Genomic DNA, 13784 nt, shown 5'->3' with positions numbered 1-13784 from the left:
TGTATGTAATTATCATTAAGTCTGTTTTTCATAGTAGGTAAAAGACAAGCTTTAAAATGTGTTTCAGTGAATCTCAAAGGAAAAATAACACTTTGTCTGGGCCTCATTCAACGATACGGAATTTCCAGGATCCAAATGCATTTGCAGTAGAAAAAGTAAGTGACCTTACCGAGCTTTGCAGTTTGAGATACTCCTGAGTTTTAAAATACTAATATTTACGTGTGTGTGTGTGGCATTTGTTACAGTATTTCTATAAAACTGTAGGGTAATTGCCTTGGGATAGAGAGTAGTAAAATGTATGAGTAGGAGACAGTCCATTTAGAATAGGTGGCTGTGCAAGTGCAGCAAGTAAGAATCAGTGCTGTGTTTAGGGAGGTGTAAATACATTGTGGAGGCTGGATTATGCAACATGATAGGGCATTTTACTAGAGTCAGATTATTAAAAACCTTGTATGAAAAGTTAGAGTTCAGAACTGTGTTTTGTAATCAATGAAGAAAGAGTTGGTGAAGGATCTGTGAAAACACTCGTGAAGTACAGAATTCAAGTAATAATGCGAAGGGAGCCACCATAACTGAGTTTCCACCTAGATCTATTAAAACGTGCTAGCTCCCATTAACTAGAACTCTACCTTATTCTTTTACTAATATTGACTTTCTTTTCTAGCAAATGGTTATTGAAAATGCAAGAGAAAAAATATTAAGTAACAAATCTCTTCAAGAAAAGCTTGCAGAAAACATTAATAAATTTTTGACTAGGTAAGCTATGTGTGTTGATGATGTCTAATTGTTTTCACCTAATTGAGAGCTAGGGTAAAAATTTTTCTTTCTGTATTACAGCGACAACAATATTGCACAAATACCTAAGCAGACAGAGAGCAACCCTACAGAACCAGAGACTTCGATTGATGAACTGCTGGGACTTCAGGTACAGGTTAGGGGGTGTGTGTATAGTGCATATACTCATAGTTAAAACTGATGGTATTTTGGTTTTATTTCAAAACCATTGCCAAGGAGTGCCTGCCTGGCTCCAGTCAGGACAGCATGCAACTCTTGATCTTGGAGTTATAAGTTGGAGCTCCATGCTGGTTATAGAGATTACTTAAAAAAATAAAATCTTGACCAAAAAACGAAAACCATTGCCAATAGATGTATAAAATTATTTAAGATAATAATTTTAGATAGAGATTTTCTACGTTATCCAAACATAAATGTAATCTGTTGTTGAAAATTTATTAGTGAATTTGCAAATAAGCAGTGTAAATTGTATCGTTTAAATGATAAAAGTAATAAGACATCTCTAACCCATGTAATATCTCTTAATTCTTCCACATATTAGTAAAACACATTACTACAGCCATACAACAATCAGTCATCAATATCTAAGTATTTAATACTTAAAGATTCATGAGTGGGTATGTTTGTGTGTAGTAAGCAACAGTACTGTACAACGTTGTATAAATTGCATTTCTTTTACATTGCTAGAGACGGTATAATAATGTGAGGAAACAATGAAAGTATATGTTAAGGGTATATAATGAATCCAAGTAAAATGAACAAGACACTTTAAAAAGGAAAGGTTACTAACTAAATGAATAAATTGTGTGATGGTTTACTGCCAAGAGAAGGAAGATGGGATTGCAGTCACTGTTGCTATTCAGTGATAGTGAAGATGGAAGAGCATCAGCTGGTAAAGGAAGAATTTAACAATTTATCTTTATGTGTTCATGTGTTTAAAAAAAAAAGATTTGTTCTTGTGCAAATATCCTTCCTCAAGAGCAGCTGAGGTTGTGATGGTAACACATCCTTTACTTGGACTCTTAAGATGGTATAATCCATTCTTGTTGCTATGCCCACCAAATGAATTCATTATAGCAGGTTTGCTTTCGGGTGAATTCTAGGTAAAACCACTGAATTTTTTTTAAAGTTCTTTAAAAAAAAAAATTTCCTATGTTTTCCCAGAGTGAAGTTCAGTAAATTTAACAAAATATGACAAACTTTTTAAAGCAACTTTAAATTATCTACCAGTACTTTTTAGAAACTTCTGTCTTAATGTTTAACAAATGAATACACCCTCTTCTAAATTTTTAGTCTTCAATTGCTTGTTTATATTTTCTCCACAAACATCAGATACTTCCCATAATCAAGGCACTGTGTTAAGTACTGCAAGAAGTTATAAAAAAAGAGAAGACATAACCCTCTGTTCTTGCTTTGTAATATTGTATATTTGGGAAAAGTTAAAAATTCAGATTTAAATAACTTTTTTAAAGAACAAACAGCAAGACAGATTGCCCAAATGAGTAGTAAAAAGATCAGATTCACTGAGAAGTAATTAGCCTGTTGACAAGTGAAGTAGGAATTTCAAAAATATTCACAAGTCTTTGTGATCTTGGAGTAGGCAAGATTTCTTAGGCTACACAAATAAGTTTAAAAAAAAAATCAGCTAAAAAAAAAAAAGCTTCTTAAAACTTAAAATACCTGCTTGTTAAAATCCTCATTAACAAAAAATTAAAAGTCAAACTTCCAACTTGGAGAAAATATTCGTAATACATGTATCTGACAAAAAATTTTTATCCAGAGTATAGAAGGAGCTCCCACAAATCAATAATAAAAGGATAAAGCACCTATTTTAAGAAAGGGGTAAAGGACTGGACCAGACAAAAGAAGATAGAGGAAGGGCCACTAAGGCCATGAAAAACTAACATTATTTGTCATTTGGCAATTGAAAGTTAAGAATACAGTGAGATACCATTTCGTATTCACTGCAATGGCTGAAAGTTAAAGATCTGACAATACCAGATGTTGACCAGGATGTGTAACGACTGGAACTCTGAAAAATTGCCAGTGGGAAGTTATGAAATAGTACAACCTGTTCGGGAAACTGATAGTTAACAAGTTATGTATACACCTATACACCTTCACGACCTGGCATTTACTAGGTTTTTATCCAAGAGAAACAAATATGTTCACATATGTTTATAAAAAAACTTCTACAAGAATATTTTTTAACAGCGTTGTTCCTAATAAACACTAAAACCAGATGTCCATCAACAAAAAAGGAATAAACAAATTTTGACAGTCATAAAATAGAATACTGGTGAACAATAGAAAGGACTGAGCTACATATAACATGGATGAGATGAAATAATACGTGGATGATTCTCAAACATACGTTGATCAAAGAAGGTAGACTAAAAGAATGTATGTACATAGTGTGCTTCTGTTTGTATGAAGTTCTAAAGTAGGCAACACAAATTCATGCTGATAGAAATCAGAAGTTGTTGACTGAGTGAGGGTGAGGATAGTAATTTGCCAAAGGAGGAATTTTCTGAAAAAGGGAACGGTATATATAGTAGATGTGTGGTTTTCTTGGGCGGTGGAAATGTTTTACTCTTTTTTTTTTTTTTTTTTTTTTAATATTTTTAAGTAATCTCTACAGCCAACAAGGGGCTCGAACTCACAGCCCTGAGATCAAGAGTTGTACACTTCCACCAACTTTTTATTGGAGTGGTGGTTACACAGTCCTTAAAATTGTCAAAGCCCACTGAACTGTGGACTTAAGATCTGTGCATTTTTATTGTGTGTAAATTATACCTTGAGTTTTAAAAATATTTAGAAGATTGATTTGCAAGTTACCTTTGGAACATTCATTTCAGGGTTTTTTTTTATCCTAATTCTTAAACTCGAGAATAAAACAACTACTAGAAAAATGCATTTCGTCAACATTAGCTTTTATTAAGACCGTATCCGCCATTTCATAATTTGCTTACATTGTGTTCTTGACATTATTTACATGACTGTAAATTTTCAGCTTCCTGGATATAGAAGTACTTGCTCAAGTTCCTGGACTCCTGCCAAATCACATTTCATCGAGAATTGTTGATGTTCTCTGTACATCCCCATAATCAAAGTAAACTGGCTCCTTAACTTCAAACAAGTTTTTCTTTTCATTTTATGGGCATTTTTATAAAAACTTTGTGAAAGTTATATTTTAATTCTCGCTCCGTGTGAATTTCCTATCTCATGGAATTCACATGTATGCCTTGAAGAATATGATATTGTGGGATGATTTATAAATAACTAAAATTGAGAATTTTAAATCTCCAACTATTGGAATAAGAGTAAATGAAGACCCTAGTCAGAAGTACTGTAACTTCTATGAAATCTAATGTTTTAGCTAAAAAGATTTATTACTTTTGCTTTTTTTTTTCTGGGTTTTTTCTTTTTTTGTATTTTTTAAACTTACATCTTCATGTAAAATTAATGCAAATGGAAAAAAAGATTTTTGTCCAGCTACATTACATACCCTCTGGCATACTACTCTAGGCTTTCACTGAGAATCTATCTCATCCATGTGTGAAGTATCAATATAATCTGTTTGCCCCAAATTTTACAGGAAACAAAGGTGGTGGTGGTGGTGGTGGTTTACCCCAATAGCTGGTAAACTTGAGAAATCACAGCGCAAAATCCCAAAAGGCTCAGTACCAGTAGCTCTGAAAGCACATGTAGAGACAGCTACAAGCAGGAGATAGGGTGCAAAATTTAGGAAGTTATTAGTTAACCTCTGAATCTTGTCCGCATTTACACTGTGTCCAGAAACAATGTTGTCAGTCATATACTCACCCAGCAAAATGTCTAACTCGCTCAAAAGAAAAAAACTAAAAATACAGATGGTCCTGTAAAATAATTTTGCTGTGTAGATGGTAATTAATTGACAAGCTCCCTCCATTAGCAAAGAGTTTGCAGGGAGCTTTTGGCATGCTACTTTTAAATGTGAACAGACGAGGGGCCGCTGAGTGGTTCAGTCAGTTAAGCGGCTGCCTTCAGTTCAGGTCATGATCCCAGGGCCCTGGGATCGAGTGCTGCGTCAGGCTCCTTGCTCAACATGGAGCCTGCTTCTCCCTCTGCCTGTAGCTTCCCTTGCTTGTGCTCACTCTCCCCCCCCCCCCGCCCAACTGACAAATAAATAAAATCTTTAAAAAAATAAAAGTGAATAGAAGAGCAAGGATTGTGCAACATTTGAAGAAAGCATTTAATATTAAGAGACCAAAGCAGATAGGTAAAAGGGGCGAGATTTGTATAGAAGTCACCCAAACTAATGGGAAAATAGACCAGATTTGTGGTTACCAGAGACAGGGCGTGGGGGGTGGGATTGGATGAAGGTGGTCAAAAATACAAACTTCTAGATAAAAGATAAGTAAGTACTGGGCTGTAATGTACAACATGATGACTAGTTAACACTGCTGTATGTTCTATTTGAAACTTGTTAAGAGGATAGGTCCTAAGAGTTCTCACAAGGAAAAATAATTTTTTTTCTTGTTTTTGTATCTGTATGAGATAACGGATGTTAACTAAACTTACTATGGTCATCACTTCACGGCATCTGTAGGTTAGGGCATTACACTGCACACTGTAAACTTAGTGCTGGATGTCAAGTTTAAAAAAAGAACAGTTATAGTGTGACTTGACTTAAGTTGTACACACACACATAACTATAGTTCCTATGTTCATTTTATTTTAATGTTTGGGAATATAATCTCCAAAGCAGTGAACTCTATGAAGTGGAATTAGGAAACATTCACTGTCTGCTTTCTCGTGTTTTTGTTTCAAGTAACCCTAGTGTTAGAATCAGAAGAAATTTTCGTGGAGGGAAATAATTATTCATAAAAATTAGAGCTATCAGATGCCCTCTAATTATTTTGCTGGTATTAAAACTATATATTAATTCAATTGGGATCACTCTTTTTTTTTGCAGAGTGAAATCCATATGTCTGAGGAAGCTATACAGGATATATTGGAACAAACAGAATCAGACCCAGCATTTCAGGCACTCTTCGATCTCTTTGACTATGGTAAGTAGACCGTTTCAAGGCAGTTGGAAGAAAAATGTTTCCGTTTCTTTGGCAATTTAACCAGACTGAAGTAACATTCTCAGAGCATCTCAAAAAATATCCTATTTTCATCAAAACAAACATAAGGCCATGAAAGGGGGTTGAGAGTTATTTTTTTCTTAAACTGTAGCTGTAGAAATGGAGAACCTTTTATATTTTTTGTGGGCATTATCGCCAGTCAACACAAATATGTTGATGTCAACTACTATACATACATTATACTCTAAACACAATCAGATAATACTAAAGGAATACAAGAAATTGTCCATTGCCCTCAGTTTTATGATCTTGTGCAGTAGTTCTCAAAGCGTAGTCTCCAAACCAGCATACAACATTATCTGAGAACATGTTAAAAATGCAAATTCTTGGATTCTCCAGATGATTCTGATACAGGCTAAAGTTCAAGAACTACTGGTCTGTTGGAAAAATCTTTGTTTTTGTCAATGATATACAAGGCAACATGTTAAAAACATCCAAAAGACCGTAATTTTAACATAAGATTTAACATTTGCTTGTATTAACTGATGCTTATTTTTATTTTGATCATTTAACCATTTAATCATTTCCCTTTTCCCTTTTTAACAGGTAAATCAAAGAATAATAAAAATATATCACAAGGCATTTCCAGTCAGCACCTGGAAACCAATCCCAGTGTAGTCTTAGCAGATGAAACTAATATAGCAGTTAAAGGTTCTTTTGAGACAGAACAATCTGGTAAGAATTTGGTTTTATTAGTATCTTCCATCTAAATCCTAGTATTGGTCTCAAAATTTTAAAGGCAGAAAGTAAGGTTTAATTTGGTAGTTGTTCAGATTGCCACATAGGGTTTGTTGTTGGTGGTTTTTCTTTTTTTTTTTTTTTTTTAAGTTTTTTCTTTTCATTAAAGAAAAAAAATCCCAAGTCTTTTAGTAATTTGAATAAGAGGTAAATTTTTAGTACTCATTCTTTCATGATGCAGTAGATTCTTGACATGCACAATTGAGTATTAATAGTATGGTCCAGTTTGACAAAAATCTATAACATTTAACTTAATTTTTTTGTGGCAGAAATTAACATCCCTACTATGTAAGGTTAGTGTGTGGTATTCATCTGATTCAGCCTGGTAAGCAAGTTCAGCTGACTGCTCAGCATCCATATCTCAGTTATTTCGAGGAAATTATATACTGCAGTGATAGTCTTGCAGTTTGGATTTTATAAGGTTTTAGGTCATCTTCCTATGTATCTAAGTCAGTTTTTTACATTTCTGCCTCCCGTACCAATGAGGTAGCAGTGGAGTACCAATATGGCACATAATTGACCCACAGTAACTACTTATTAACTGAAGGAAGGCAGTGAATATGTCCATCTTATCTCCTATGATATTTGCCAGTTATTTTAATTTTTTAAAGCATAACATTTATACAGAAGTGCACAATAAAAATGTGTATCTCATTGAATTATAGCAAAGCAAATACCCTGTATAACTATCTTCCAAATCAAAAAATAGAACATTGATCACATGATGAAAACCTTGGTTCATACCTCTTCCCAACACTAAACACCCTATCTCTTTTTCTCAAAGATGACCGTTATTCTTGCATCTCACACATGCTAAACTTTGTGCCTTTTTAGTATCACCTTTATCATTCTGTTAGTAACAAGTTAGGCCAAAATAATCTTTTCTGTTCTGTCTTCTTAAATGCCACTACCCCTCCAACTGCCAAAAAAAAACCTGATGGCTTCCGAGTTTGACATCATGTCTTCCAAAAACTAGTTTTGGAATATCTTGGACAACATTCCCACTCCGAATCCTTTGCCTACACTGAGCAATCCTCTAATTCTTCTTAAACTGGATTACAGTGTTATTTTGTATGGAAGATTATGCTTCACTTAAGCACTCTACGTGCACAGAATGAAACTCAAAATCTCATTCTCTCACAGTCTTACCACTTCACTGAAACTGATGTGGCCTGGATGTAATTTCTGCCCATCTCCCCACATTAGGATTCAAATGTGCTCTGAACCAAAGATTATTTACCAGTGTTACATTAACAGAATCGTAGGTGACAGACATTTTTCCGGATTTTTCCCTATGTTTTTCATATTGTTATTGGTAATGTTCTTGGTCCTACACTCTGAGTGCTCTACGACACAGTATGTCAGTGCTGCGTTACTTCCTGAAACATCCTTTCTTCTTATTCCAGCAATCACAGTTCTTCTCTTTTTCAAGATCTCCTCTTACAATAGCTTCTTTATAGCACTTTGTCGCATCCATTAGGCAGAAAGGGGTGCCTTTTGCTCCTATACTATTACGGTTTTTACATGTTTTATTATCTCCTTCTGTGTCTGCTTCCCTTACTAGACTATCTCCCCAAGGGCAGAGACTAGGTCATCTTTGTGTCCCAGCACTAATCACGTGGTTGATGGTCTTTAATAAGTGTGCATTGAAGATTCCAAATAGGACACCATAACATCAAATGCTGATCATACAAAATGTGCTTGGCTCATTTCACCTTGAATACATCAGATAAAGGAAGGTCAATAGAAATGGTACAAGTTGAAAAGTTAGCTATTTTGGAAAAAAAACTACACATGTGGGGCCAGTTTTTTACATACTAATAAACATTAGATGTTCTTAAACCTATATGCTTTCTCCTTCTTTGCGTCATTTGTTTTCTGAGAGGTTTGAAAAACAGTTTGGCCCTTGTTTAAAAAGGCATCAGTAATTTAAGAAAAAATGTACCTGTAAGTTTTTTGATACTCAGAAAATGTGAGATACAGCTTTTCAGACATCGGCTTACCAGCATATCAAAGATGAGTTACTTCCTTGGCAAAACAGGTTTTCTAGTAAATGTGACTCCCTCAGAAACGAGAACATACTCACCATCTCTGCCATCCTTACATTTTGCAGGTGATCAGTCTGGGCAGCCTCCCTTTTGTGCAGCCTATCAGAATGGAGACACCTCAGATGCTTTGAAGAACAGCAGCAACCATGAGGAGCTTCGCCAGGAAGCCCAGGAACACTTTCCTCAGATAGGCTCTGGCATCCAGAAAAAGGCATTTAAAACAGTTGTACCTAATGGACAGAAGTGTAACCTTGATATTACTTTTGAGTCTGTGCCTCATTTGAATGACTTTAACCAAAGAGTAAATGCTGATGCTGAATGTAATCAGCGTTGTGCTGAATTATACGCTCATCAGATGCCCACTGACACTGCCATGGCAATGGAGGTTGGAAAGAATTCTCTGTTGGCGGATGCACCCCGGGAACCTCCCTTACAGCCTGATCCGTCCGGTGTACCAATACCGTCGTTCGTTTCCCTTGGTGGTGAAACTAACAGTGAAAACTTAGTGCTCTCTGGGAAGAGTTCTCAGCTTTTATCCCAAAATATTACATTAACTGGAAAGACATCTAAAACAAGTCAGCTTTGTGAAAGCTCTAACAACACAGTAAGACTTAAAACGAATCTCCCTGGTTCTAAGTCACCAGACCCTAGAGAAATGCACCAGAATAAACCTGAGATTCACGGTGTATTGCCAGCTGCAGTACAACGTGCAGACTGCCAGGATAATTCTTCACTTCAGAGTAAAATACTACCTGTGTCAGTTGAAAGTTCAGGTTTAAACATACCTGCACAAGCAGACATTCGTCTTGAAGATTCAGTGTCTTCAGTTAAACAACCATCCGAGGATTTATCATCAGCTGAGTTAAATCATACAGAAAAACATGAAACTCAGCCCTCCAAGTTGGAGAAAGTCACTGTCGATTCACAAGATCCTTCCTCTTTAAAAGAAGACGGAGATAGTATTTTTCTCACGTTAGGGGAAGGTGGTAACTGTGGGGAGATTGCGCTGATTGCCTCCGAGGATGACCCCCTGGAAGAGAAGCAGGCTCTTCCTTCAGAATCTGTGTGTTCTTCCATGGCAGAGTCTCAGCCTGAGCCCCAGAGTGCTAGCGATAGGCCTGCGGTGGACAGTTCAGCAGACATAGATGCATCCAGTATTGTCTCTCTCAAAATCATCATTAGTGACGATCCGTTTGTTTCCTCAGATACTGAACTGAACAGTGCTGTTTCTAGTATCAGTGGGGAAAGCTTGCCGACTATAATACTGTCCTCTCCTGCCAAGTCTCCTGCCAAAAATGCAGATTTGGTTAAATGCCTGTCTTCAGAGGAAACTGCAGGTGCTGTCACATCTGCTGAAAGAGTAGGGGATTCAGCGCCAGTTGAACAGAGCCTCTTGGCCCTCAGACCCGAGGACTCTGCCGGAAACAGCGCTCCAAATGAAGCCAGCATCGCTTTCTCATCCAGCGTCACCCCGTGTGTTTCCAAGGATGGGGGATACATACAGTTGATGCCAGCTACGAGCACGACTTTTGGCAATTCAAATAACATTCTCATAGCTACCTGTGTGACTGATCCAACAGCCTTAGGAACAACTGTCAGTCAGTCTAACGTGGTGGTGCTGCCTGGAAATTCTGCACCCGTGACTGCTCCACCGCCACTGCCCCAGTTGCAGACACCCCCACGGTCAAACAGTGTGTTCACTGTCAACCAGACTGTGTCCCCCAGCTTTTCACAAGGTAGCTTTAAGAACATATTAAAGTTCGTTTCTCTGGAATGGGATCTAATTTCTCTTACGTGTGCGGTTATTGACTAGGAGGAATTTAATCACAGATGGATAGAGTGAGAAAAGACTGAAATTTGTGATTATACTCCCTCTTTTCTCTCCCTAATTAATTCAGTCGTATCTTCTTTTAAATCTGTAAGTTATGGAATTCATTGGTTTCAGTGATCCTTGAAGATAGAGCTGATACATTCATCTATCTTTCTTTACATATTGTTTCCTAAGCTTCTTTCTCCTTTTTTTTTTAATATTTTAGGCATATAGTAAAATCCGAATAAATACACACAGTTAACTAGTAAGCCTGATGGATCTGTTTGAAGTGCTGTTTAAAATAACGTAAAAGAGGGCTCAGAGTGAGTAGAGACTGTGGGACTTCAGTGGAAGCCCAGAGAAAAGTCATGATTGGAATGAAGGGTAGGAGTTGTCAAGTGTAGGTGAGGGAGACTTGAGATACTGAAGTGGGTGTTTGTAAAAGTGAGATCCACCTGACAGGAGCAGTTAGTATAAGGAAAAGTTTGATTTATGGGACAGGGATAAAATAGGATAGCTACAGACTATATATAGTGTTGACTTCTGAGGACCATATAACTATTGTCATTTCCCCTCATAGTTTTGACTGCTGGTACATTTCTCTGGACCCTTTTTGACCAGTACCACTGGGATGATAGATTGGCATTCTCAGCAGGTCTTGGGCCATTAACATTCAGTTGAGACCTAATTTTGTGGTATGATTCAAACTTGAAACCTTCACCATCACGGTTCTAATCAGTTTTACTATTGTATCTAGAAGAATCGACATATAATTGTAATGTGATCTCCTGACTATGAAGTCTAATGCTTAGAATATTTACCTTGACCAAATGCAATAAGATTACTTTAATGTTCAGATTGACTTCTTGTTCCTAAAGTTTTTTAAGCACAGTAGATTCTAGGGGCGTCTGGGTGGCTCAGTCGGGTTAAGTGTCTGCCTTCAGCCACAATCTTGGGGTCCTGGGATCGAGCCCCACATCGGGCTCTCTGCTCAGTAGCAAGTCTGCTTCTCCCTCTCCCTCTGTGATCTCTCTCACTTTCATTCTCTTTCAAATAAATAAAACCTTTAAAAAAAAAAAAAGAATAGATTCTAAGGTAAAGGGATTATAATTTTAGAGAATTTATTTTAAATAAATGAATAGTTACTTCGGAATCTTTTGTTTGGGAGAGAATCTTAACTGAGAATTTTTTTTTTAAGGATCTGCCATCATAATTGCTTCTCCTGTCCAACCTGTGCTCCAAGGAATGGTGGGAATGATCCCTGTTTCTGTGGTTGGACAGAATGGAAATACCTTTTCTGCTCCTCCTCAGCAGGTAAGCTTTCTGAACTGAAAATGGCACAGTGATGCTTTTCAAACATAGTCTCATTCCTGGCTGCTTCTCTTTTAGCTCCTTCATATGCCTTTGGCAGCACCTGTATGCAGTAGAAGTATCCCTCAAATCCCCATCCCTCCAAAATCTCAGAAGACTCAGGGACTAAGAAACAAGCCTTGTACAGGTACATTTTTAAGTTCATTAATGTTACTTTAGTGTCTGTGTACTCATTTGTTTACAGCAGCGCCACAGTATTTTCTTTTTGAATACTTGTTTCGTTCCTAACAGGTGATTTCCAGCCTTTGCTTAAAGTTGTTTTTTGTTTTGTTTTGTTTTCTTTTTTTAGTAATCTGAACTAAAAGGCAAAATAGAACAAAACCGAGTTCAGAAAGAGACCATGTACTTATGAGAACTCGTATGTGGTGGATATAGCATCAGAAGTCACAGAGGACAGGAAGGATCGATTAATAAATTTATTGGCTATTATATATATTATAGGAAAAAAATTAGATCCCTTCCTCCTACCATACACAAAGGTGAACTCCAAGATGATTAAAGACCTAAAAGTGTAAAGCAATACAGTTAAATAGTAAAAGAAATGTAAGACAATGTCTTAGTGACACAAGGATAAAAGGTTTGCTTCAAAAAAATGAAAAAAACATAATTATAAGTGGAAAAAGTATTGATAACACTGACTGCTCCAAAATTAAAGGTTTCTGTTCAACAAAATACACTATTTACAAAATAACACCAGATCTTCCCTGAGGGGTTGCATCAGACTTCTGCCTCCGACTTCTCCATCTTCGTGGATGAAAAAGTGACCATATCGTCAACCTACCCACCACCCTAGCCCTCAGAATTCTTGGACACCTTCCATTTCAGAGTCTCGATCTTCATGTCAGCTAGCCTCTCCCATAGCTTCACCTTTAATATTTCCCTTCTTACTAGCTCTGTGCAGTTTTTAAAGACCAGTAACCTGTCCCAAAATACTCTCATTCCCGTACAATGACTCTTCAGCCAGTGAGGGCTCCCCTTACTCAAGTCCTCACTTTTCCCTGAACCATTTCCCTCCTGGATTCCCCTCCTTCCCCATCCAGGCTAAATCCGCAATCCACCGCCTCAGCCACTCTTCCCAGGACTCCTAACATCTTCATGTGCACATTCTTCTGTCCCCCTTGCCTTCCAGCCCCGGATCTGTCCAAACATCCCTCTCTGCCTTTGTACCTGGGCTTTTCAGCATTGCTTTAGAAGCGGGGCCGTTCACTGCCGCTTAAAAATGTCCCACCCTCACTGCCACTTAGCAGTCATTTCAAATGTCTTTCTTTCCCATTCCCCCTTCAAACTCTTCCAAACTCCCACAGCTCCTCTCCTACCTACCCAGTCCCCACCCTCCTCGTTCTAGGCCAGTGATCTTCTCTCCCACCTAATCAGTAAGTAGTAAACTCTATATTTTCTCACATTACTCCCATTTGGTGTGTGTACCTATTCTACTTCCTCCCATTCCTTTCTTTCTTACAGGAATAATGCTCTCGTCCTTTGTACAGTTAATGCAGTCTACCTGCATCTTCTGTCTTCTGTATATCCTATATTTTTCTTGTTTGGAGCCTTCCCTCTCTGGCTGGAAAGTTCCTTGGGTTTTTCTCACCTGCCAACCCTTCATTCCTAACTTCTCCTGTCTCCCATTCTTCATCCACATTATTGTCTTTTTTCATGTTTCCACTGGAACTGTTTAAACTGCGATCATTGGTGGCTCTGGACATTTTCCGTAATGACCTTACTTTGCTCTGGAGGTTGACACTATTGGTGGTTTCTGGACCCACCGCTAAATTACCGTGCTCCTGCCTTCTTGACTCTGCCTAACCCCCCCAGACCTTCAAATTCTACGTGTCTCAGTCTCACTTCCTCCTCAGAGACCTCCTCTGCCTGCTTTTCTCCCCTTTAGTTAAT

General features: G+C 37.4%; 1 protein-coding gene across 5 annotated transcripts in view; it reads left to right on the top strand.

Moving 5' to 3' along the window:
- The window catches only part of LOC113260099 (protein NPAT), a 51137-nt gene that overhangs the window by 32126 nt on the left and 5227 nt on the right, over positions 1 to 13784 (top strand). For 3 of the 5 annotated variants that reach the window (XM_026505823.4, XM_044386693.3, XM_044386695.3), the window contains exons 8-15: positions 68 to 155; positions 665 to 756; positions 838 to 925; positions 5753 to 5849; positions 6474 to 6602; positions 8779 to 10449; positions 11722 to 11837; positions 11913 to 12021. In XM_026505823.4, coding sequence (XP_026361608.2) covers positions 68 to 155; positions 665 to 756; positions 838 to 925; positions 5753 to 5849; positions 6474 to 6602; positions 8779 to 10449; positions 11722 to 11837; positions 11913 to 12021 — 2390 coding nt within the window. The remainder of the gene's footprint in view (positions 1 to 67; positions 156 to 664; positions 757 to 837; positions 926 to 5752; positions 5850 to 6473; positions 6603 to 8778; positions 10450 to 11721; positions 11838 to 11912; positions 12022 to 13784) is intronic. The other 2 variants (XM_048217210.2, XM_044386694.3) reach the window with 1 other exon arrangement.

Source organism: Ursus arctos, unplaced genomic scaffold (assembly GCF_023065955.2).
Source record: "Ursus arctos isolate Adak ecotype North America unplaced genomic scaffold, UrsArc2.0 scaffold_22, whole genome shotgun sequence".
NCBI classification, from domain to species: Eukaryota; Metazoa; Chordata; class Mammalia; order Carnivora; family Ursidae; genus Ursus; species Ursus arctos.
The sequence above is the reverse complement of the archived record's forward strand: the minus strand, read 5'-3'. Positions and strand labels throughout refer to the sequence as shown.